Below are 25,836 nucleotides of genomic sequence, written 5' to 3' on the forward strand. Positions count from 1 at the left end.
CTATGTACTAAGGTCTCTTTACTTCAGAAGGGAGAGAGAGTTTGAGGAAGGGAAATGGAAGCTCCTAATATGAACTTTGTCTCTTATGGACTATATAATTTCTTCCTGTTCCATTTCTGTCTGGGGCTTCCTAGCAGGTCCCCCACAACAACGCCCCATGCCATTGTGGAACACCAACTGTTCTCTCCTTTTCCCTGTCTCCTACCAGCAAGTATTTGGATAACTTCTAAATGGCTCCTCTGGTTCTCTCCTCTGGAAATGCTCCGGCCCAGCGGGCTCCCCTTTTCTGGGGCCTGGAAGGTCATCCCCACCCTAGTAGCTCCAGACTTGGCAGGACCCCACTGCAGACAGAGACTCAAACAGTGGCTTGTCTGTACTAAGGACTGATGTTTACCCAGAGGAGGAGACTGGGGAGAGCATAGAGGAACAACCTGGCTGAGCACACTTAGAAGGCTGAAGGCTTCAGCCTAACTTCCTGGATTCTCCTTGTTCTGTAATCTGGGGGTGTTAGAATAGGTGGCCCCTGAGGTCCCTTTCAGCTGTAGATTTGTGATTTTAGGGTCTTCTGCCCATCCTGGGCTCCCTCCTCATCATAGAACTGTCTGGGGATGAAACTGGCACAGACCCCCTTTCTAGTGGTCCTTTCAGCTCTAGGCAAGTCACCTAACCTGTCCAGGTGCCTCAACACTCCTTCAGTGCAATGAGGGTAATTCTGCTTGTAGTAGATCAGCTCCAGAGTTGTGAGGAAAGAGCTTTTTGAAGTGGCTTAGAGATATGAATTATTGTTGTTCCCACTTTCTCTTTTCTGAGTCTGACAACAGCCCCATGAGGTTAGCTAGAGAAGATGTTATAATTTCCTTTTTACAAATGAAAGGGAGAGGGGAAAGGAACCCACATAGTGCTTGCTATATATTAGTATTTGCCTAATATGGATCAGACACTGTGCTAAGAGCTTTACAAGTATTATCTGAGTTAATTGGCATAATTCCTCAAAGGAGATGGCATTATTTTTCTCAATTTATATTTGAGGAAACTGAGGCAAATAGCAGCTAATTGACTTCTTTAAAGTTAATTGACATAGCTAGTATGTCTCAGAAATTCAAATAAACCTCAAAAGTGGCTTGTTCAAGGTCACTGATCTAATCAATGGCAATACAGGAGCTTAAAGAGCAATGGAAAGATGTTTAAGCAGGCACAATTCAATTTCATCAGGTTCAAGTGACCCAGTTGGAAGCAATGACATAAAAGACATTCCCAAGGCCATGTATGAGCAAGCAGAGGTGGTCCAGTCATATGCCGAGAATGACAACAAACAAATGCCTACACGAAATGTTAAAAACACCACAAGGGAAAGTCTCTTGGACACTGACTAGATCCTTTAGAGAAGATTTATGGAAAGACATGGATGGGAGTACAAAGGATGAAAAAAAGCCATGGAGAGATTGTGATCTGCAGAGTACTTACATTAATGTGTCAATGGATTTCCCCAGTGCTAGAACATCAACTTCTATCTTCCTGACATGTAGTTTATTGTTGTTTCCACTATATCCCACTGCCTGCCCACTAACCTTTCCCACCAGGACACAGCAGAAGTGATATGGATCACTATTACAAAACTCTGTTCGAAAGATAGATATCTTTAACATAAAATCTTTCCTAATCCCCCCCATGATGGTAGATTCCAATCCTGGAAGTTGTCCAGGATTTTGTGAGCTCTGGGTATCAGTTTCCTCCTCTGTGAAAACAATTGATTGGACTAAATGATATGTAAAGCTCCTTACACTATTAACATTTTCTGTTCTAAAAGCCTTACCAGCTCTCAGCAGTGTGTTCTCTCTTTTTTTTTTAAATAATATTTTATTTTTCCAAATACATGCAAAGATAGTTTCCAACATTTATCATTGCAAAACCTTGTGTTCCAAATTTCTTTCTCCCTTTTTCCCCCCTCTCCAAGACAGCAAGCAATCAGATATAAATTAAATGCATTCAGTTTTTCGAAATATATTTCCATATTTGTCATGATGCCGAAGAAAAAGCAGATCAAACGGGGGTGGGGGGGGGGGGAACATGAGAAAGAAAAAAAACAAAACAAGCAAAGACACAAACAGCAATAACAAAAAAGTGAAAATACTATGCTTTGATCCACCTTCAGTCTCTTTCTGGATGCAGATGGTACTTTCCATCACAAGTCTATTGAAATTGCCTTGAATTACCCCATTGTTGAAAAGAGCCAAGTCCATCACAGTTGATCATCACATAGTCTTGTTACTGTGCACAATGTTCTTTTGGTTCTGTATCAATTCATTAAATCTTTTTCAGGCTTTTCTGAAATTATTATCATTTTATATATCACATAACATAACATAATATCATTACTATCATAATTATTAATTATAATCATTTGTCAGAGATGGTACTAGATTTAAGAGGGATTAGGAAAAGCGTTTGACAAAATATGGGATTTAAATTGAGACTTAAAGGAAATCAGTGAGGTCAGTAGACAGAGTGGAGGAGAGAGACAAAAACAGGAGGAAACATGTCTGGAACTGTGTCTTATTCATGTCTTGTTCCTTCCGGGCAACAGCAATCACAAAGGAGAGAACTAGCGAATGAGCCGTTTAAAAGTTATCTAAACTCTAGTAGGAGACAGGGGAATGGGGAGAAATTACTTTGTGTTCAAGAAGACCTGCAAGGAAGCCCCAGACAGAAATGGAACAGGAGGAAATTATGGAGAGATAAGAGTTCATTTTATGATCAGCCAGGAGGTTGACTCATTATCACAGAAGCATGGAACTAGAGCTGGAGAAGCACTATGCACAACAGACAGACAGATAGATACATGGGTAGATTAGGAGATGGACAGATTGATGGATAAACAGATAAACAAACTAATTTATTTAGATATTTGGAAGCAGAGGCACACAGAAAAAATAATAGATTAAATTCATCCTTTCAACTTTGAACCCTCTTCTGCCATATTTCTTACACTTGCTTGCGTCCTCTACCAACCCCATAGAATGCAAACTACTTAAAGATAGGTGTATTTCATTTTTAGTTAGAAATTCACATTTTGTTATATTCTTTTATGAAATGTGGTCTTTGAGTGTGGGTTGAAAAAATACACTTTTGTGTATATGAGGTTTTATTTCTATTGATACTTTTTGCAGGAAAAATTTAGAAAAAGAGAGAGAGAAACAGGGAAAGGGAGCTAGATAATGCAGTAGATAGAGCACAGGAAGACCTGAATTCAAATTTGACTTTAGACACTTAACACTTGCTAGTTGTATTACCTGGGGCAAGTCACTTAACCCCAATCACCTATAATAATAATAATAATAATAATAAAGAAACAGTATGAAAGTACTGTTAATATCTACTGGAATTATATTTGGAGAATCTGCATTTGACTACAGGCTAGATACATAGAATGCATGTGTTTGGGGAGCCAGCCACTTCATCCTTCTTGGCCTAATTTGTAAAATAAGAACATCCTAGTTGCTTTCCATTTCTAAATCCTATGATTTTAGCATTTCTTCCTCAACTTTCTTTTTCCTCTTGCAGTGCCTCAAATAAGACACTCCTATCTCCCAAGTCCATGCACTTTCATTGGCTTTCCTTAGTGCTTGGAATTTTCTCTCTATCTCCACATCTTAATTTCTCTGGCTGAAGTCTGGCTTCAAGTCCAGCTACAATCCCAGCTTCTATCCTTTCCTAATGCTAGTACCTTCTGCCATGTTGATTATCTTCAGTTTATCTTTTATATATTTTATTTGTACACAGTAATTTGCATGTTGGCTCCTTCATTTGACTGCTCATTAGGGCAGAACGGTCTTGCCTTTCTTTATAGGCCCAGTATCTTGTACATAGTAAGAACTTATTAAATGCTTGTTGATTGATAGATTGATTGGCCTGATTTTCTGGGAAGGGGTTCAGCCTGCTTAGGACTCTGCCTCTCCTAAAGTATCTTAACACTTTCTTTGATAGGATTAAATAGAAATTCTTAGACACTCCCAACCCTTACAAAAGGAACCAAGACCCATCTCTTCCAATCATAGCACTTTCTAATTATAAAATGCTAGATGATGTAGTAGATAGAGCACCAGGCCTGAAGTCAGGTCTCCTGAGTTCAAATCCAACCTCAGACATCTAAAACAGTAAATACTAGCTGTGTGACCCCAAGCATTGCCTTTCCCATCCCCTCCCCGCAAAAAAAGTGCTTTCAGAGAGATCTCATCCAATTCAGATAACAATGTGAGGTAAAGAGGGAGGAAAAATTATTCCCATTTCACAGATAAGAGAAGTGAAGTAACACAAATCATAATTATCTAGTATTGTTCCAATTTTTGTTGATGGTACTACAATCTTATTTGCTTCTTCTTCCTCCTTACCCCATCTCCCAAATCTTGTCCATCCTAGCTCCAAAGCATCTCTTGCTTTTTCTGTTTTTTATCTTTTTATTTATATTGTCAGCACCCTAGTTATAACTTCATATTATATATCATATTATATATTTTTTATTATAAAAGTCTCCTAATGGGTCTACCAGGATTGCCAAAATAATCTTAAGTGTAAGTAGGGCCACATCACTGCAAAGCTTTAAGTGGCTCCCAAATTTACCACAGGAGTTAAAGACTTGGTTGAGTTAAAGACTCATAAATTCGTGGACCTAACCCTGGTAGGTATCACAGAGGCTCTATTTTGCAGATAAAGAAATTGAGGAACAAATGTAATGTGACCTGCCCAAAGTGACACAGATAGTAAGTGGAAGAAAGACTCAGAGTTCTCAGTATTCAAAGCCACCCTTTCTATTATGTTATTTTCCTCTATCTACTCTAAATTACTTTTTCTGTATTATTTTATTTTATCCTTCCCCCCCCCACTCTATATCCCAAAAGTAGTGTAGTTATAAGCCATTAAAAGTTAAAACTTGGGGTAGGTAGGTGGCACAGTGGATGGAGCACCAGCCCTGGAATCACAAGACCTGAGTACAAATCCAGCCTCAAGTACTGACTATTAGTGTGATCCTGGATAAGTCACAACCTTAATTGACGCCCCCCCTCCCCCAACATTTAAAAGTTCATTAAGATTTTGAGGCACCCTATAAAATTGAACTGATTAGAACTATTAACTATTCCCCAATACTGTCTTGCCATCCCATCTTTTATGAATTTGCCTCAGTTAGCCCCCATATACATGAAAAGAACTCCTTCTTATCTTCTTACTGAAAGCTTTCTTTTCCTTGACGTTCAAGTGAGGTTTTATCTCCTCCATGAAGCCTTCTCTGATCCTATTCCTCTTCTCTGCTAGCCCAGGTAAATGAGCCTGCCTTCTCCACATTTTCCTTGAGCACTTTTTCCTGGTCTCTCCTTTGCCATTATCATAGAATCATAGAACTAAAGTATGCATGATAGACAAGCAGATTATTGGATAGACAACCAGCCAGATAGATATATAAATAGATACAGAGGAAGCAATAGAATAAAAAGTAAAATTAAATACGGGATTGCTGAATTCAGTGTTAAGGAGATATAGAATCAAATCCTGCTTCCAATATTTATTATCTACTACCTGAAAAATCATTTAACTTTCTTTTGGCCTCAGTTCTTCATTTATGTAATGAGGATACTGAAGTAGACAACCTTAAATGTCCCTATCTGTTCAAATGGTTTTCATGATTTCAGGTCTACTGCTCTATCCACTGTACCACTTAACTCTCACCTGGCAGATCTGCTGCCCAGATATGCCCAGAATAAGTAGTTCTGATCATTTATGTTCGAAGCTCTGACAGTTTGTGAAAGGAAATCATTTAGATGCCAGCTTGGGCTTTAGTCAACTCTTCTCCCAAAGAAGAAATTTTGCTTTTCAGAGGGAGAAGGGCCCAAATTTCAAATCTATGGATATAATATAGTATATGGCTCTTAAAGCCCAAGCCCCAACTCTGTCTCAAGGTGGGGATCTCTTGCTAGGGAAGTGAGGACAATTCTCTAAAGCACTGGTTTTCAAACTCTTTTTTTGACTAAGCAGCTCTATCAGTAAAACCTTTTAAGGATAAAGCTTATATATATACATACATACATATATATATGTCCCCTATACATATATATATGTCCTTCCTTCTCTCTCTTACCCCCATATCTAATCTGTTACCAAGGCCCATTGATTTCATCTTTGCAACATCCCTTGTAGAGGCCCCTTCATCTCTTCTGACATTGCCATCACTCTGGTGCAGGCCTTCATCACCTCACGCTTGGATTATTGCAATAGCCAACTGCTGAGACTGTGTGCCTGTTTCCCCACTCCAATCCATTCTCGATTCAGCCACCAATGTGATTTCCCTAAAGCACAAGTCGGATCATATCAACTCCATCCACCCCCACCCCTTCCTCTCATACTCATTAAACTTCGGTGGTCCCTTATGGCCGTCAGGATCAAATACAAAATACTGTTTGACGTTCAAAACCTTTCATAATGTCTCTCCTCCTACCTTCTCAGTCTTCCCAGACTTTTCTTCCCAACTCTTTAATCCAAAGATGCTGGAGACTCTCAATTGTTCCAGAAATAAGACACTTTCTCTTAGTTGCAGGCATTTTTCCCGCCTAGAATGCTCTCCCTCCTCCACTCCATCTATGTGTCTTCCTTTAAGTCCTAACTTAAATCCCATCTTTTATAGAAAGCCCTTCCTAACCCCTTTTAATTCCAGTACCATCTCTCCCTTAATTATTTCCTATTTATCCTGTATATAGCTTATCTATATGTATTTATTTGCTGGTTGTCTCCCCTATTATATCGTTATCTCTTCGGGGGTAAGGACTGTCTTTTGCTGTTTTTTATATCCCCAGGTCCTGGTATTTAATAGGTACTTAATAAATGTTTGTTCAATGATATATGAACTAATATACTATAGGCATTATAAAGTTTATGCAAAATATAGAAATAAATAAATATGAAATGACATTTGATCTTACAGTAGAAATAGATAAATATGAAATGATATTTGATCCTATAGGCAATAGGAAGTAGTTTATTGAATAGGAGAGTGGTATGGTCCAACGAGCCCTTAAGGAAAATCACTTTGGCAGCTGTGTAGATGGATCTGTTGGAATGGAGAGACAAGATAGAGAGATCTGGGCTGTTGGCATGAGTAGAGAGAAAGGGACAGATCCAGAGATGGTAGAAATGACAAGACAAAAATGGTTTTCCTTATCTGCATGGATGCAGAAATACTGCAACCTTCCCCTAGCAGAATATAGGCTCTCTGGGGTCAGGAACCCTCAGATTTTTGTTTACTCCCAAACCTAGCATGGGGAGCTGACACTTAAGGAATACTTAATAGATGTTAGATAACTATTCTGATGTCCCTTCAGCTCTGCCAGTCATTTGAATTCCAACAATCCATTCTTGAATGATCCTTTGCTCTATATTCCTTCCACAAAAGTGCCTATACAACCTATTCACACTTTTTGTTCAGGTACTCACACAAATCCTCCATAGAGGAGCTACCAAATGTATAGGAGGCTTTCTTTTGGGTCTTTTAATGTTGCAAAGATGCTTAAGGACAACCATCTTCCTCAGCTGCATGGCCCGTCCATCTTTTTCCAGTTATACATAGGGATAGAGATAGGAGCCAGATCTATGATTTCATTGCTACTGGGAACTCCCAGTGAGAAAAGCTCCCTTTGCCAAGGTGATGACCTGCCTCTAAAAGCGAGAAGGGATCAGAGAGCAATCTCAATCACTGAGAATTTAAGCATCTTGTCCAATTTTAAGTGTGTGTCAGAAATGGGACTTTCAAAAGCTCCTAGACCAGCTCTCCATCCAAGACGATACATCTGATGAAATCTTTTATGCCAATTTTACTTTAAATGTAATGACTGTTGAGCTGCTTCAGTCTACATAAGCATTTCTAAAAATTCTGTGAAAATTCTTGAAAGGCTTCTGGGATATTTTCAGCTTAAAAATCAACCATCTGACACCTCCTTTATCAGTTCAACTCAGAGAATAGAACAAATAACTATGTAACACCTCTAGCAGAGTGGGGGTAGGGTGAGGGAAGGAGGGAATAAGCAAGCCCAGCTGAGAGAGTCAGATGATAAATCTTCTGGTCCAGACCAGGCAGCTTCATACCAAACTCTACAGGGTGCTCTAGTCGGTGAATCTTATTTTCCCTCCTATAGCCTGGGACAGTGGGAAGAGGAGCTGGGAGTGGCTGGGAAGTTCAGGTGTTTGTATTTTAATAAACCTCCCAGGGTAGCTTTGGCATGTGGATCAAGCCCAGAAGACAAAGCCCCAGATGGTCCCAGTGGGACAGGGGAAAGGAGCTGCACACAAAAAGTCAGCTTTGCTCTAATAATCCCTTTTCTCTCCCCCTCTTGCTTCCCTCATTCCATGAATTCAGAAAGTGGGCATTCCAGCCCTAGAAGCTGTTTTTGTGAGCTTTGTGAGCTCTGGGTCTCTAGTTCCTCCTCTGTATAAACAACCGAGTGGACTAAGTGATATCTATAAAGTTCCTTCCAGCATTAGCATTTTCTGTTCTAAAGAAAGGCTCTACCAACTTTCAGCAGTCTCCATTCTAAAGCCCCTTCCATATCTGCTACTGTGATTCTGCAGCCTCTTCCAACCTTCTATATTCTGGGGCACCTTCAAATTTTAACATTCTGCATAATCGAGCCCCTTCAAGCTCTAACGTGTTATAATATTATTAAGGGAAACTGTTCGGTCTAGGGTAAGGAAAGAGCTCCCACGGTTATTGTGATCCAGGGCAAACCAGTTTATTTCTCAGGGCCTCAGTTTCCTTATCCATAAAATTAGGAGGTTGGACTGGCTGAGGTCTGGGATCGCTCCAGCTCTGAATCCACCGCCCAGAAATGGAGGTGTGCATACCCAGCCCTGGGGCCACAGGGCCCTTGCAGCTCCGCATGTCATTCTCAGGCCCAGCTCGGGGGCCGAGCCCACGGGCCACTGCGGGGACCAGGAGGCGGCCAGGCCCAGGACAGGCCCAAGCCCTGGAGGGGAAAGTCCCAGCTCCCACACCGGTTCTTGCACCAGCAACATTTGGGGTTTCTGGGGCCAGACACAACTTCAGATGCAACAGCTCCCAGGCCCCATGGCCAGCCCCGCAGAGACTGCCTTCCTGCTGACTGCTTTGTCCAGCACCTCTCCCGGCTCCGGCCAGTGGGACACTGGCTCCACTCCCCCCTTATTCTCCACAGACTTCCACCCTCTGCCCTGGTTCGGGCACCCAAGCCCCAGAGAGGGAGAGAGGAAAAACCGTCCCTCACCCCGCCCACCCCCGAAGGAAGGCTGTGAAGGGAAGATGGCGGCCAGCCCTGGGACGTACTCACCATAAGGATTGTCCACACTGGCCCCTATCGGCATGTTTACACTGACCATCTCCCCGCCTGCTGGTTGGGCACATAAACTGGGGACCGACCCCAACGCTGAGCGGAGAACTGAGGCAGCGTGAAGTGGGGCCAGACAGGAGGGAAGGAGGGAGGGACGACCGGCCCAGGGAGGGCCCAGTGGCCTGTGTTATCTTATTGATTCTCTTAATCAGGGCTAATGTGGGTGGGGATGTTAAATTGTAACCAGTCTCTTAGGGAAACCGATCTGCAGGGGACTGTAGCTGTAGCCATAGTAACAGCCGGGAAGCTGGAACTTAGGAGGGCTTTTACAACCTGCCTTGCACCTGGATCTGGGGAGGAAGACAGTGCTGGGACCCAGCAGGTAGGGAGGGACAAGGACAGCCTGGGGTGTGGAGGTGAGAGTCCAACCTGCACCCAGAGCCAGAGAGGCAGGCCCGGCTTTTATTGCGGGGGGCCCAGACCCAGGAAAACAAAGGGCTGGCTGTGTGAGGGGTGGGGGCAGGGGCAGAGAGGGGTGAAGTCTGAGGGAGACAGGAGGGGGACATCCTCCTTTCCCAACCCCACCCACTGCCTGGATCCATGCACAGGAGGAAGTGCGCTCGGGGTGATGACCCCGCCACGGGGAAAGGCCTGAATTTAAGACTGAGAGGGGCAGCCTGAATCTTACCCTCAGCACTTCTCAAGCCATCTTTCAGTCCTCAAATGTGAGATACTGTTCAAGGTCTGGATTCTAAGCATGTCCAGAGCTGAGAAATATCTTAGTAATATTATCCTGACCTATCTATCGATCTATCTACCCATCTCTATCAATCTATTGATCTGTCTGTCTCTACTCATCTATCTGTATGTCTCTGTATCTGTTTTCTATCTGTCATCTATGTCTGTCTCTGTCTGAATCTACCTATTTATCTTATCTATCCATCTATCTACCTACCTAGTTATCTATCCATTCATATCTATGTCTGCATCTACCTGTGTGTGTCTGTCTCTCTTGTTTCCATCCATCCATCTATCATCTGTCCATCTATCCATCTATCTATCTGTCTGTCTATCTGTCATCTACAGTATACTCCCACACACATATTCAGGCACAGTTAAACAAGCTTTTCAGAAGCAAAAGGCATTGATGTTGACAAACAACAAAATTGCCTTCAGCCCATATCTATGGTTAAAAATAAATTGAATTACAGGCTTGCAGAACCACATAATGTCAGAGCTTTGAAAGATTTTAGAAAAAAGTTTTCCAAACTATAGGGCTTGCTCCAGTAGAGGTGGAGAGCAATGAAAGACCCTCTCAGGGAAAGCAGGAGTCCTTGCCAATGTTACTGGATATTTTCACGTATGACTTTAGCTTGACTACATCAACTTTTTTTTTTTTTGAAAGAAAACAAAATTCCAATCAAAGTCAACAAAAGCAAGAATAACACCAGGAATTCAGATTTGCTCCAATTAGCGGGAGGTGACAGAATCATACCATAATGGGTGAAGGATGATGGGCCCAGTATGTAAACAGGATGTTTTGATAAATCTTTAACAACTAATTCTCCAAAAAATAAAATGCTATGCACGGCACACATTTAAGTTTAATTTGCATTGTTAATATTTTCTCCATTATTTTCCTAAGTCTAGATAATCAAAATGATAAATTAAGCCTTGATTGGTAGGTTTGCCCATTTCTGAAGTATAAATGATTACACTGAAAATTTAACAATCAGATTTCTATGACATATTCTAGGCTGAAAGGGATAATTTCACTGACTCTTTTTTGCCTCCCTTTCTCCACCTCATGGCCTAGTGACTCTACAAATTAAACCAATCTCTCCCTTCTCAGAGGTTCCACACTTGGCCAAAGGTAGAAGCTAAAGTTGATCTGATGTCATTACCTTCACCTTGTATTGATTGAGTGAAGCTTGAGCTCCTACCACCTTCTTTAGATATGGGGCCTCCCAGAAAGACTCTAGCAATAAAGTACTGGAGTACAGTGCCCATTACAGATCTCCTTCCCCTTTCTCCTCCACTAAGAAGGTTCCCAGGCTTAGTAGGCAGAGTTGGGAGACCACCTTTTTTTTTTTTTTTTTTTTTTTTTGCCTTTTTGCCTTTTTGCCTTTTTGCCTTTTTTGTAAGAGCTGGAAACTTAGGGATTATCTGTCAATTGGGAAATGGCTGAATAAAGTAAGGCATATGAATGTAATGCAATATTATTGTGCTATGGACAGTTTTAGGGAAATGGGAAGATTTGTTTGTAGTGATAAGAATGAAATGAGCAAAACCAGAAAGATTTATACAGTAACACCAGGGATAGGGTGATAAATGTTTAACAATTGGCTCTCTGAAAATGTACAAACATACTTTTAAGTTTAATTTGCGTTATTAACATTTTCTTCATTACTTTGTTAAGTCTAGACAATCAACTAAAATAAATAAAGCCCTTTATTTGTAATCTTGGCTGATTTCTGTGTAAAAGCTCACAATGAAAATTTAACAGTCAGCTGGCTCCAGCATAACCCTGAATAACACTACTACCAAACAAACAAACAAACAAAAAAAACTTTGAAAGACTTATGAATAAGAAGAATACAGGCAATGACCAAACATGATGATGAAAACTGTTATTTTCTTTCTGAGAGAGAGGTGATGGACTCCATAAGAAAAAAAGAAACATATATTTTAGAATTTGGTCAATGTCCTAATTTGTTTTGCTTGAACAAACATATTTAACAATTATAAGAGGTTAATTTTTTCCCCCAGTGAAGAGGAAGGTTGGTTGGAGAGAAAATAAATGCTTGTTAATTAAAAAAAATTATATTTCATTTTTAAAAAGTGGGAAAACTTTTTTCTTTCCTTTTCTCCTTTCTTTTTCTTCCTCCTTCCCTCTTTTTTCTTTTTCCTTCCTTCCTTCCTTTTTCCTTTTCCTTCCTTCTTTCCTTCTTTTTCTTTCTTTTTTCCTTCCTTCCTTCCTTTCTTTCTTTTTCTTTCTTTCTTTCTTTCCTTCCTTCCTTTCTTCCTTTCTTTCTCTCTCTTAAAAAGGGAAGCCTTGCTGCATGAAGTTTGGAAATTAGGATTTATATGTTAAAATATAAAATGTCAAAACTAGGGTAAGAATCTAACTGTCAGAACTAAGAAGGATTTCAGAGTTCATGGAAAGAGCACTGGGTTTGGCTCTGTTACTTATTATCTGTTTGAGTTAGGGAAAGTCACTTCATAGGAAAATGAGCTCATAAGACCACTCCTTCTTAGTTTCCTTTGCTGGATCCATATCATGTCTTCTATTCTTGCTGTTACGCCTTGGGATCTCCATTTTTTTCTTTATCTACTCTTTTTCTTGTCAACTCCTGTGAGCTTAGTTATTATCTCTATCCAAGTGACTCAAATCTGTATAACAGACCTAGTCTTTCTCCTGAACTCCTGAGTTGCAGCACTATTAAATATTTCAGTTCAGATATTCCGTAACAAAAAAACCCTACCAACTCAGAGAGACAATGATAGATTCTTTCACACAACTCCCTAGAGAAAAAAACAGAGTGTTTATACTGAGGAAAAATATCTAGGCAATGAGTCATTAGTAAGATGAAGGGGGCAAATAGGAATTGCTGAATTATTCTGTTCACCTTATGGGCCTGATAATGCCATACTTGCATTCATTTTATATATTCCTACAAAGGTACATGTTGATTTTCCCAATATTATATGAACTTCTTGGTTGTTTCCATTTTTTCTTGGCATCCTCACTGTTTGGTACAATGCCTGGTGCATAATAGGTCCTTAATAAATTCTTGTTAGTTGGTTGAAAAAAATAGTATCATAGATACAATGATAGAAGAAACTTCAAAGGTCCTCTCATATAAAGTAGGAACCTGAAGTCTGGGTAGATTAAGTTATATAGATAGTAAGCATTAGAAGTGGCATTCCAAAATCAGTACTTTTCTCCTTCATTGTACCAATGGGCCTCAGTTTCTTTTTCTATAAAATAATAAGTCTGGACCAGTTGATCACTAAGGTCCCTTTCAGCTCTAAATCCTGTCATCCCAGGGTCCTAGGTCTACCATGAACTTCTTCTGTGACCTCAAAGTCATAGTCAAAGTAATCTGATTTCCCTGAGACTCAGGTTCCTAATCTTTAAAGTAGGAATAATAATTCTTATGTTATCTATGTCACAGGATAAATGAGAAGATGAAAAAAAGTAATATTTATAAATTGCTTAGTAGGCAATTATTATTTTATAAATGAGAACACTGGAGCCCAGAGTGAGGAAAGAGTTTTTGTTTATATTGTATGTTAATTTCTTCTGTATTAATAAAAGCATGCAACTCCATTGTGACTTTGTGATACCACATATATAATTATAATGCTACATGCATATATATACATATATATCTGTGGGTGTACATGTATGTATGTATGGTGCCCCCAAAGTCTTAGTGAACTTTTAAGCTATTAAAGTTTATAATGCATCAAGACTTTTGGAACATGTTGCACATACTTATATGCAGAAACATATATACACATATTCCTACATATACATGCACATACTCTGGAGTTTAAAGTCAGGGGACTGATGTTGACCCTTTTGAAGAGCTTTCTCTCCCTGGGTCCCTTCTGATCACCCCCTGTTTCAGTCTTAGAAGTTTAAGACATATTATAGGACTGATCACCACATTTTCTACCATTATCCATTCAGATGGATATGTCTTCTATGCCTGCTTTGTCTCTCAACTATTTTCTATCCCATTTGACCACCATGGTAGATGGGATTGGGGTACACTAGAAAGACTCAATACAGCTGCCTCTTCTGATTTCTTTATTGAGGAAGCTCCGGAAGAAAAGTCCATCATTGTCAGGGCAATAAGCTTTGGATGGCACTTAAGGGTTTTTGGTACAAGTTGATCACCCATAGCTGGAGTTGGATTGATGAGCGGGGGCTAATTATGGTCTATGGTTATTTTCTAGTAAAAAGGGGAAAAACTAGGATGGGATGGGATGGGATGGAATGGGATGGGATGGGATAGGGAAGGCTGTTTCTCAAGCTTGTTTAATCTTCCCCATGATACTTTATATTCCAGTTCTTTCTGAACAGTTCTAAATTTGTCTCTAAGGAGGAACTATGTGGAAGATCATATGAAAGGGATGACAACTGCTTCTGTTAGAAGTGGGGCTGCTGACCTGGCAACAATACTTTATTTCTATCACTGTAATGAGGCAGGTAGGAGAAGAGTTTTGGCTAAGAGGAGACAGAGAGAAAGCAATGATCTAGGAGTTGATGTGGTAGAAAAATTGTTGGATTTTTATATCATTAGACTAGGCTCAAGTTCCAGCTCCACTGTACCTGTGTGTCATTAGACAAATCAGAGTTTTCTCATTTTTTAAATAGAATTGGAATGTAGAAGGATGGACAAAAACTCTTTCAGCCCTAAATCTGTGGTTTTCAGCACCCCATCCCCTCTTTCACCCCTGTCAACTTAGGTTTTTGATTTTTTTCAGGAGAGCTGTTTTCTTCCTGGCCCTGCCACTAATATATTGTGTATCCTTGGAAAAGCACCTTTCTCTCTTTGGGCCTCATTTTCCAGTTCATGAGGAGATTGGATTGAATCAGGGGCTTTCATTTAGTGGTTCATGAACCCTTTGGGGGTTCTCAATGGTGGTCTGAGAATATGAGCAAAATTCTTCAATGGCATCTTAAGCAGTAAATAATTGCAGACTATTATGACTAACATATTAAATTACCCTGGCTGTTTGATTGCTGTTGTTGAAAGGGCTTTAAGAAATATAAAAAGTAGGGACCATGGATCTGCATGATCTCTATAGTCCCTTCCAGACCCAACTCTCTAAAAAACTGGATAAACCTGAGATGAGAATTGGAAAGAATCTACAAAGTGATGATCTACCCAAAGAAAAAGAAAAACAAAGAAGTATAATTGGAAAATAAAAAGATATTGATGATATTTTCTACTTGGTCTTTGCCAGGACTACTGGAATAAAGTCCCAAAGTGGAAAAGTGGTGGGTGTATGTGGACAGCCAGAGGTGTTCTCCCCTTCATAAATAACTATTCTATTCTATATAGTCACTGTCTTCGGGGTCACGTAGGATCCTGCTGAAGGAATGGCTCTGTCCAAGAAGCCCAGACACAAGACGTTGCCCAAACCCTGAAATGATTAGAACCAGATAAGTCGGTTGGAGCGGAGCCCAGCAAAACACATGTTGTTGTTGCAGCTGCCGCCATAATTGGGGGGACAGGCTGAGCAGGGTTTCCCCATCTTGTATGGAGCTTCCCCAATCCAGTTGCCCCTGGAAAAAGAAGAGGAAATTTGGAATAGGAACAGAAAGGAATATTGTTGTCAGCTGTAAGACATGATAAATAATGAAAAATTCAAAGAAATCCTAGAAAGATTCATATGAAGTATTGCAGAGTAAAGAAAATAAAACCAAGAAAACACAACTCCATGGATGTAGATGAAACAGCTCTTAAAAGCAGCTACATATAGATTAATTGCATTAAACTCTATTGGTTTTAGAGAAGATGAAACATACATTCCCACCCTTACCACCCTTCCCTTCACCACTAATCAAGAGAAGTGGGAAAGTGCAAGTAAAGAATGCTACATAATAGTGGAAATCGCTTGGTCAGTTAGTTGATTTTGCTGAAACATTTTTCTTTGTTATGAAGGAGGGTTGGAATAAATAGGGGAATGAATACATTTTTTCTAAAAGAAATAAAGAGAAGGGAATCCAGAAAGATAGGGGCTCATAGCAGCTTGGGGATAAGGAAGAACTAATATTGAGTCTGTTATCAATGAAGTGGGTGAGCCTCATTATTATCTGTACTTCTTCCTATCAGTTTCTCTTTGCTCCACTCTGATCTGGAGCCCAGTAGCAAGTGACTATTCCTCAGACACATGTTGGATCATTAGCCCTTCCCTCTCAAGCATCTTCAGTGAGTTTTTGTTATACCAATACTTCAAAATTCCCCAGTTGCAATACATACCCTCACATCTCCCCACCTTAATAGTTTCATGAATTGCTATTCCTCTTATGATGAGCCCCTCTAAATATAACTAGCCTGGTTTTCAGATGGCAGATGTACAGTCCATCTGCAGGTATATATACAAAATCTTTCTAACTTAGTAGAGCCTGTATAACTTTCATGAACAAGGGTCACAATTATATATGAGTACATATTATCTACCCGCTGTCCAGAAAAAGATCTTAACTCCTCAGATTGATATTCAAGGTCCTCCACCGCGTGGCACCAACCTACCCTTTCAGATTTTCTAGTTTCATCTTCTAGTCCTTTATGTATTCCTGGGACTGTTCCCTAGCTCTCCAAAATATCCTGCATTTCCACCCTCTGCACTTTTGTCAACTGTTTTTATTCCCCTTTGGAATCTTCTCATCTTTTTCTATATCTTTGAATCCTTCCCATCTTTCAAGACTCAGCTCAAAGCCTCTATGAAGTCTTCTTCAATCGTTCCAAGACTTCAGTTATCTCTTCTCATGATGAGTTCTATAGTTCCAAGTGATTTTTCTAGATTTAACTGTTTAGACTACCTGAGGGCAGAGGAAGTCAAATTCTGAAATTTGAAGAAAATAAATGCCACCATGGATAGGATTAGAGGGAGTCTGGAAGCATGTAGTGGACACTTAATGATCATACAACTAGTTGGCAAGAGGATATATTTATAGCAGGTCTTTTTGAGCTGGCAAACCCCCTAAAAACTAAAAGTATGCTTAACAATTGAGAAATGGCTGAATAGGCTGTAGTATATGAATGTGATAAAGTGCTATTATGCTATAAGTAATGAGGAAATAGTTTCAAAAAGACTTAGGTAAACTGCAAAGTGAAGTGAGCAGGACTAGAAGAAATATAAAAATGACCCCTTTTTAGGACTTTTATAAACTTGAAGTTAATGAACAGAACAATGAAAATAATTTATGCAATGTAAAAGCTGTAAAACAAACAAAAAATCTTGATGAATACAACGGCCAACTATCACTCCAGAGCACCAGTGATGAAATATGCTATGACAGAGAGATGATGGATTTAGGTGTCTGAATGAGACTTATGTATGCATATATACAAACATATATGCAGATACATACATATTCATATATAATAAAGAAATTCAATTTCTGGGTTTTTTTTAAACAGAGAGAATGCTGTAAATGTGAAATGTGTGCACTCTCAGATAAAGTTATTATATTATTGGTTTGATTTAACTGTTTCACTTTCTTACAAGAGATCTCTCATGAAGTTAGAATAATCTGGGAATGTAAGAACAAAGCAAAGGAAGGAAGGAAAGAAAGGAGGAAAGAGGAGAGGAGAGGAAAGAAAGAAAGAAAGAAAGAGGAGGGAAGAAGGAAGGAAGGAAGGAAGGAAGGAAGGAAGGAAGGAAGGAAGGAAGGAAGGAAGGAAGGAAGGGAAGGAGGGAAGGAGGAATGAGGAAGAAAGTAGAGAAAGAAGAAGAAAGGAACCTATTAGAAATATGCAGCATGGAATACTTTAAAGAATTTGAATCTAAGTTTTTCTTTCTATTCACACAATTCTATTCACATGCCATTATTCTCTCTCATCTGGATGACTGCAGTGGCGTCTTCATTGGTATCCCTGCCTCAAGTTTCTTTATGCTCTAATCAATCATTCACGTAACTGCCAAAATGAGTTTCCTTAAGCACAGATCTGATTATATGACTCTTCTAGTCAATAAACGTCAGTGATGTCCTTTTGCTTCTAAGATAAAATATACATTTTCTTCTTGATTTTGAAGTTTTCACAAAGTAGCCCTAACTTGTATTTCCATTCTTATTATATATTACTCCCTTTTTTGCATTGTATAATTTAGTCAAAATGCATTTCATTTCCCACCTTAATATTTTTGTACTGGCTATTCATCATACCTGGAATGTACTCCCTCCTCATCTTCACTTCACAGAATTACTCTCTTCCTTCAATATGCAGCTTAGCCACCACCTTTTACATGGCATTTTTCTTGATTCCCCTTCAACTCTTAGTACTCCCTAATTATCTTGTAGCTAATGACCTTCAATTTAATTTGTGTCTATATCTCCATCCTTCTATCCATTTATCTATTCATCTATCTATCTATCTATCTTTCTTTTTTCTTTTTTCTTTTTTTTTGCTGAGGCAATTGGGGTTAAGTGACTTGCTCAAGGTCACACAGCTAGGAAATATTAAGTATCTGAGGTCAGATTTGAAGTCAGAAAGACCTGAGTTCAACTTAGGTCCTCCTGACTTCAGGATCAGTGCTCTATCTCCTGTGCCAAGGAAAAGAAGCTCCCCTTCTTTCTTTCTATCTATCTATCCGTATATCTATTTTTTTTATCTATTTTATACATGCTTCCCCCTAATAGAATATAAGCTTCTTCAGAGCTTATTTTATTTTTACTTTTGATCTGAATCTTGGATAATGCCTAGCACACAGTGAGTGCTTTATAGATGTTTTTGTTTGATGGAAAGAGCATTGCTTTTGAACTCAGAAGATCTGTGTTCAAATACTGATTTTGCTACTTACTAACTATATGACTTTGTCTGTTGCTCCCCATTATTTGGGCCTCAGTTTCCTCTGATGAGTGGATGGCAGATAGAGGTAATCTCTAAGGTCTGAAAATACTATTCTAATATTCTATCATCTAGGAATGTGGGTCCCCTGGAGTTGTAACTTTAGGCTATTAAAGATTTTTCTATCACTACCTAGAATATTAGTGTCTAGTAAAACTGACCCTTAAGCACCTTTTAAAAAATGAAGTCTATTTCTAAGAGTATTTTCACCAAGGGGGAAAATAGATCTGTGTTTGCTGAGGAAAGTAGTTATAATAGCAGCTAGCCCCAAGAAATTTGATAATTTTGTTACTCCAAATTACTTTGACTCTGGGAGTTACAGAATTTTTGTAACTTCAGGATCTTCTTTTAGCCATTGAATACCTTCTTATCTTTTCCCCTAGGACTATGGGAATTTTTTTCACATGAGAAACTGAATGGATTCATATCACTAGCTCCAAAAAGTATAGACCCTTCTTTTTTGTCCAAGTCTATAGACTCCATATGTTGCAATAGTTACCAAAGTATCCCAGATCTCCTTGTGAGCTCCTCCACCTACTTATTCTAGTTAATAAGAAGCTGACACAGCAGCAACAACTGCAATCTTGTGGAATTCCTTTTCATGGGATTTGAACTGTATTTGTAGTATCTAATAGGGTTAGGTAACAATATCACACTTTGCCAGTAGAGATGATCTTTTATTTGGGTTATATATTCATGAATGCATTATTTTGTCTGTGTGACCACTTTGCTACCAGTACAGATCATAGCTCCCCTAATAATTAGAAACTTTAAAGGACTTTCTGCCATGATTAGAACCCACTTGGGAATGAGCATCTCCAAATTTAGCTAGTTTGATTCTTGGATGACAGACATTAGGTCCACTGTTGGGCTCAAATCTGAAGATTTTTCAGCTTAGTAAAATATAACTAGAGGAGAACTCAGGAGCAACTTTTCCTCTCCCTACTACAACAACGAGGCACTGGAGGAGGTCTTCAGTAAAAGATTTATGTTATGTATTGAGTGTCCCTTCTCTCTTGCACCAGACCCAGATTCTGCCTCCATGCAGCTGCCCTTACTCCTGCACTTCCTTCTGTCTAAGAACTTACTTGATGGCGTAGTTGCACACTAGGTACACTGCCTGGTGCCAGGTGCTCCCCCAAACACTGATGTTTTTGCAGGTGTGGAGAGCACAGCCCAACCTATTGGAGGATGCCCACACCATCTGTCAAGGAACAAGCAAAGGGAACATTAGAGGTTCACCAGAGCCCTGGGATCATTGTCCACTCCCTACATGCCAGAGACTGAGCTTGATGGAGGTCTGAGGAAGGGTTATGGGAGGATCTGGTAGATTTTTTCCACTTGAATTCATAATGAGAAGATCCAATCCAGTTTTGTTTTAATCTATAGTGAGAAGGGAACCTGCCCCACCTTGATCTCCACTTGTTTTCTGGCTGCTCTGAAGCTGGCCTTCATTGGGAATAAACAAAAACATCTCAAAGACCTAAATCTCTTTCAGGAAATCAGAAAAAAAGATATTAATATCTATCTCACTCCAACTTAATATATGAAAATCCAATCTTTGATAAAAGATAAATTCCAGGGTAGTTGTTCCCATTGCAAATAATTCTTCAATTTTGTAGAATTCATTGCAAGATTCTTTGAATTCCCTAGTGCACTTATGATAGGATTTGATTTACTAGAATTCAACTTACTCTACAAAGTTTCCTCTAGTATTTTAGAATTCTAAATGTCTGATCCTATGACAGTAACTTTTCAGGAGCATGTTTATTTAACAAATGGCCACAGAGCTATTAAAAACCCCGGGTCAACCCCTAGTGACACCGGTTCCTCCATCAGAATGTGAGCATCTTGAAAGCAAGGCCTGCCTTACTTTTCTCTTTGTATCTCCATCATTATATGTTCTTCTCACATAGTAATCACTTAATAAATGCTTTCTTTCTTCCAGATTTGCCATTTTTTCTTTTTTTTTTTTATAATGCTCAAGAGACCTGTTTATCCCTCTAAGGTCTGCAGTGGACCATGACTATATCCTCCAATAGTTAGAGGACTTCCCCTTCACCCTGTACCTTGGATAGGTACCTGAGTATAGTGGCTGCACACAGGCCCATTACAGTGCCAAGGACAACGGGGGCTGCATTCTCTTGGGTTGGGGAAAGAATAGTGCTGCTTTTCTTCTGACCAAGACTTTACTAGATCCACAACTGAGCGGTACCTGGTAGTAGAAGAAAAGGCATAACAAAAAGGGAAGAATTGTGAGAAAGATATCCAGTGTAACAGAAATAATCCTAAACTGAGTCAGACAATGTGGGTTCTAGTTCCAGATCATATAGTAATCCTTCATTAAATAACATTTCTTCTCTATGAGAAAGTCTATAAAATAAGATGTGTGGATGAAATGGAAGGTCCCTTCTTGATGGTGCCATGAATAGAGTAGACCTAGTGTCTGAGAACATATTTATGAATGTTGTTGTTCCTTTATTTTTGAAGAAAACAAACAACTTCACAGGGTGTTATCTTGATTCAAGCATGAGTTGGATTTAAAAGAGATAGAACTGCACAAAGTCATCAGCTTCACTCTCTCTTCCAGAGTCATTGAAATCCAGTGGTAAAACAAAAGCTAAGGTGACTGGAGATGGCCCAGGATGCAGTGGATGACCTTGGTGATCAGACGTGAAGTCTGATCAAGCTCCAAGTGCTTCACAGAACCTGCTTCAGCCATCTTCATGCTCCCTGGAACAAATGGTTCTAATCTGCTCATTCACATCTGGGTAAGTTTTTACTTGATTGGGGTAGACAGTTCCTTAAGTCAACAGTGACTCTGAGATTTGTTGGTTACCCTGAATCTGGTTTGGCCCACCTGCCAAGATGGTTTAACAGGATGTGGCCTTGTGCATGCTACCCTTTCTTGGAGCCACAGGTGAGAGTTGAATGCCAGGTAGACACCAAAAGTAGATAAGCAGCCCCTGAAAAGAGCTTGCCAACCCTCACACCAGAGACTCTAGTCCTCTTTGAAAACCCCAGATGTTCCTAACTATAAATATCGGCTAGATTATTAACTATTCTCTACATTTTTTTTCTCCAATATTTTATATTCTGATGTGGCTTTTTGCCATTTTATGACTTTCTGAGGTAAGAGACCAGCTTCATCAGGAGGAGGAAACTGGGATCACCAGAGGCAGTGAGCCACAACTTCTCCCCAGGCCTTCCCTCAAGCTTTATGAAAAAAAGGTCAGGGGCTCATCTGACCAATCTTTGGAACTACAAAAAATTCCTTCAGTTTGAAGAATCTTCTGGGGAGAACCTAAGATTTTCTCTACATCTTGATTAACTGTACTATGAAAAGAAGCATTAACAGATAATACAAAATAATAGATTATCTGTCACTTTTTCTTGTGGAAACCATGAAAAGGAAGTATGCTCAGACAGAAGAAGGTAGCTGGGGATGAAATATTTACCATGTTACACTATCAATGAAGTATATGTGGGAAGCCTGAGTCCTGTTGTTCTAAGGTTAGAGAATAAGCATATTAATTTGAGGAGACTCAGTAGGAGAATGGGGAGGAAATCAGAAAAAAGATATTAAGATCCTACATGTACAAAACTAGTATTACCAACATTTTTGTGGTGGCAAAGAACTATAGGATTATGTTATCAGCTAGGGAATGGCTGAACAAATTATGGTATATGATTATAATAGAATACTATTGCGCTGCTAGAGTGAAAGAGATGGTTTCAGAGAAATGTGGGCAGACTTGTATGGACTGAAGTGAACAGAACCAAATGAACGATTTGTATTATATATAAAACAATATCATAAAAGCAAACAATTTTGAAACACTTCATTCCTCTTATTAACATGATGATCAATCCTGTTCCAAAAGACTGATGAAGAAAAAGGTTGCCATCTCCTGAGAGAGAGGGGATGGACTAAATATACAGAGTGACACATATTTTTGGACATGGCCAGTATGGAAATTATTTTGCTTTGATGGTCTATGAATATTTGTCATAAGAGTTTTGTTTTTCTTTTTTCTTTTCTCCCTCTAGGAAGTACAGAATGAGAAAAAAATGCTTGGTGATTGAAGACATTAAAAAAAAATAAACCATAACACCCTGAGAGTCACTCACCGGCCAGAATGAACGGAGAGGTTCTGGCCCAAGAATTTCATCAACTGTGGGGGGCCATGTTCCCAGAGACAACGAGTAGCCCAGGCTTCAGCTGATCTTGCTAGCCGTTCATCCCAGACCTAGCAGTAGGAATCACAGAATAAAAGAGTTAGAAAGGACACCAAAGGACACCAATCCAACCTGTGCCTGACAGAAATCTCCTCTAAAACTGGTCATTGAAAGCTTCTAATAATAGGAAGCCCCTTCCTGACATTAGAGGGATCTATTCCACTTCTAAACAGCTCTGGTGGCCAGAAAATAATTTTTCCTTATGTTGAATTGTGAAATCTGCCTCTGCAAGTGCTCCAGCCCCTTTTTCAATCAATCAGTTAATCAACAAGCATTTACTAAGTGCCTTCTAAATGGGTCAGGCCTTGTGCTAGGTGATAGGGATATGAATGAAGCCAGAAATGAAATGGCCTTCAATAGACAGAATTTTATATTTATATCAAATGTAAAATATATATAAATACATGGAAATTCAAGGAGGACTACACTAGCAACAAAGGGAGAATGGATCAGGAAAGAAGATGCCACTCAGGAGTTGGCACTTCAGTTTTGAAGGAAGCCAAAGACTCTAAGAAAAAAAAACATAATAAAAAAATTGAAAATATTTTCATGGTCCCCACTCCTCTACATCTTTTTTGTATTTCAGAAGACTATAATCATACTCTCAAGAAGCACTTTTAAGCAGAAGGCAAGGACTACTCTGTTAGAATTTGAATCTAGGTTCTTTAACTCTCAAAAAGATACTCCATTATCAGCAATGGATTCAGGAAAGTGGGTGCAGTTTGAGGGCCTTGTGTTGTAGTGCAGCCTTCAGCTAGGGGACCAAGGAGAGGCAGTGTGGCTTCAGAGAGTACTTGATTCTGGTGTTCTGAGCTAAAAGTCCGGGGTCACAGTTCCAGTTTACATTTCTGAGACTCAGTTTCCATGTTATAAAGAGATAAACTGAGGAAAGGGGACTCGTTAAAACCTAGACCCAGATCCCAGAAGCCATTACTCATCACTGAGCGTTCCCAGTAACACCCTCCTGGGCACATCTTTCCCTCTCCCTCCTCCTCATGCCCTGTGGTCATTTCTTGCTCTGCTCTGGACCATCATTAATTTACCCTCTGTCCTGACAGACTTTTTCCTCAGGAGAAGGAGACACTAACCATTGTGGGAACCTTGCAATCTATTTCAGAGGAGATATCTAGAAAGCTATTGGACGACTATCTCTCTGGGTTGGGGTAGGGACAATTGGATAGAGGGAGGGACTGAGATAATGCTTAAGGCCTTTCTGACCCAAAGGTCAGAAGCCTAGGATTCTGAGCAATGGAGAAAGCCTACTACCTCCTGTCTCCTGCTCCTCCCTAAGGGATGGGCCCTGCCTATCTGTGGTAGACCAGCTCTCCCACCCCAGTCCTTCCAGGTCTCTGACCCCAATCCCATCTCCTTTATTGAAAAGGTTCTTAACTAATGGTTTATGACCTTTTAAAAATATTTTGGTAACTGTTATTTCAATATAATTGATTTCCATTGTAATCCTGTGTTTTTTTAAATTATATGCATTTTAAAATATCCTTCTGAGAAGGATTCCATAGGCTTCACCTAACCAGACAAGGGGTCCTAGATGCATAAAAAGTTAAGAATCCCTTCCTACAGATGCTGAAAGGATGATCATTTCTAGAGCTGACGGCCCTGGGATGGGTGAAAAGCCTTGACCAGGGAGGCAGGACCGCTTTCCCACTTCTGCCTCTGAAGGCTTGTGGCCTGTTCTATATTCCTTTTTTTCCTAAGAGGCTTTGGTTTCCCCAAACATAAACTGGGAATATTAAGTCTTGCCCCTCTCTTCACTACTGATGATCTGCACAAGTAGACTGGCTGGTACAGGCAAGTGAAAATTTAGGATACAGTGGAGCACAGGGGTTGCATTACAAGTGAGCAAGAACGCAGAGCTTGAGAAGGGAATGAACAGGAAGCAGCTACTCACCATGTATTCCATGTTGGCGGCAGGTGGATATACACGGGCCCGGATGCGGTTGTGATAGTCCAGGAGGGCGTTCATCTCTCGGGCTGAGACATGGCGCTTCCTTCGGGGCCTGGATCCCGACAGACCTGGAGCCAGCCCAGACTGCACGGCCCGGGACTGGGTCAGCGCCACAGTGGTGTTGGGAAGCACCAGAGCATTGGCCTTCTGGCCCCCCCAGAAGAGCAGACCAATAAGGCACAGAAGGCCCTGTAGCAAAGGCATAGTGGGCTAGGGACCTGATCCTCTTAGGCTGAATGCTTCCCAGTCAGGATCAGAACAGGATGTCTAGAGGTGTGGAGTCCACAGGGAGAGAGACACATAGAAACAGTGCTGATCAAAACCCATCTCTAGGAAAGCTCCCTTTCTGGAAGAAAGATGCAAAAAGATACTCCCCATCCCCCACCCCCCAAAAAAACAGGATTCAAAAGCAGATTAGAGGATTTAGCCTAGAGCTGGAAGGACCTTGGGATGGAATAATTGAAAGGGCTCACTAGATCTTGTATTTAGAGCTGGTAAGGATTTTAGAAATCATCTAATGCACCCTACCCATTTTGTTGATGAGCAAACCAATGCCCAGAGAGATTAAGTGTCTTTCCTAAGATCACACAGCAAGGACAGGAATACCTGAGCCCAGATACAGTGCTCTCTCCCTTTCTGAAAGCAGCCACTACCACCCCCTAGTCCTCCCTTTGACTCATCAAAGGAAGCAAATGCCCCC

General features: G+C 40.1%; 1 protein-coding gene and 1 long non-coding RNA gene across 2 annotated transcripts in view; one reads left to right on the forward strand and one right to left on the reverse strand.

Annotated features, from left to right (window-relative positions):
• The window catches only part of LOC111718598, a 39,455-nt gene extending 16,385 nt beyond the window's left edge, over positions 1-23,070 (forward strand). The window contains exons 2-3 of the long non-coding RNA XR_004231898.1: positions 21,525-21,705; positions 22,985-23,070. This is a non-coding gene — a long non-coding RNA (uncharacterized LOC111718598). The remainder of the gene's footprint in view (positions 1-21,524; positions 21,706-22,984) is intronic.
• On the reverse strand, positions 13,820-25,340 carry R3HDML (R3H domain containing like). Its single transcript, XM_003757721.3, has 5 exons — positions 25,080-25,340; positions 23,066-23,184; positions 21,017-21,149; positions 20,023-20,138; positions 13,820-15,645 (listed from the first exon to the last, which is right to left on the reverse strand). The coding sequence occupies exons 1-5, from the start codon at positions 25,338-25,340 to the stop codon at positions 15,513-15,515; spliced, it is 762 nt and encodes a 253-aa protein (XP_003757769.1). The 3' UTR covers positions 13,820-15,512.
• Positions 25,341-25,836: the final 496 nt, after the last annotated feature.

The sequence above is a fragment of the Sarcophilus harrisii genome, chromosome 2 (assembly GCF_902635505.1).
Source record: "Sarcophilus harrisii chromosome 2, mSarHar1.11, whole genome shotgun sequence".
Taxonomy (NCBI): domain Eukaryota; kingdom Metazoa; phylum Chordata; class Mammalia; order Dasyuromorphia; family Dasyuridae; genus Sarcophilus; species Sarcophilus harrisii.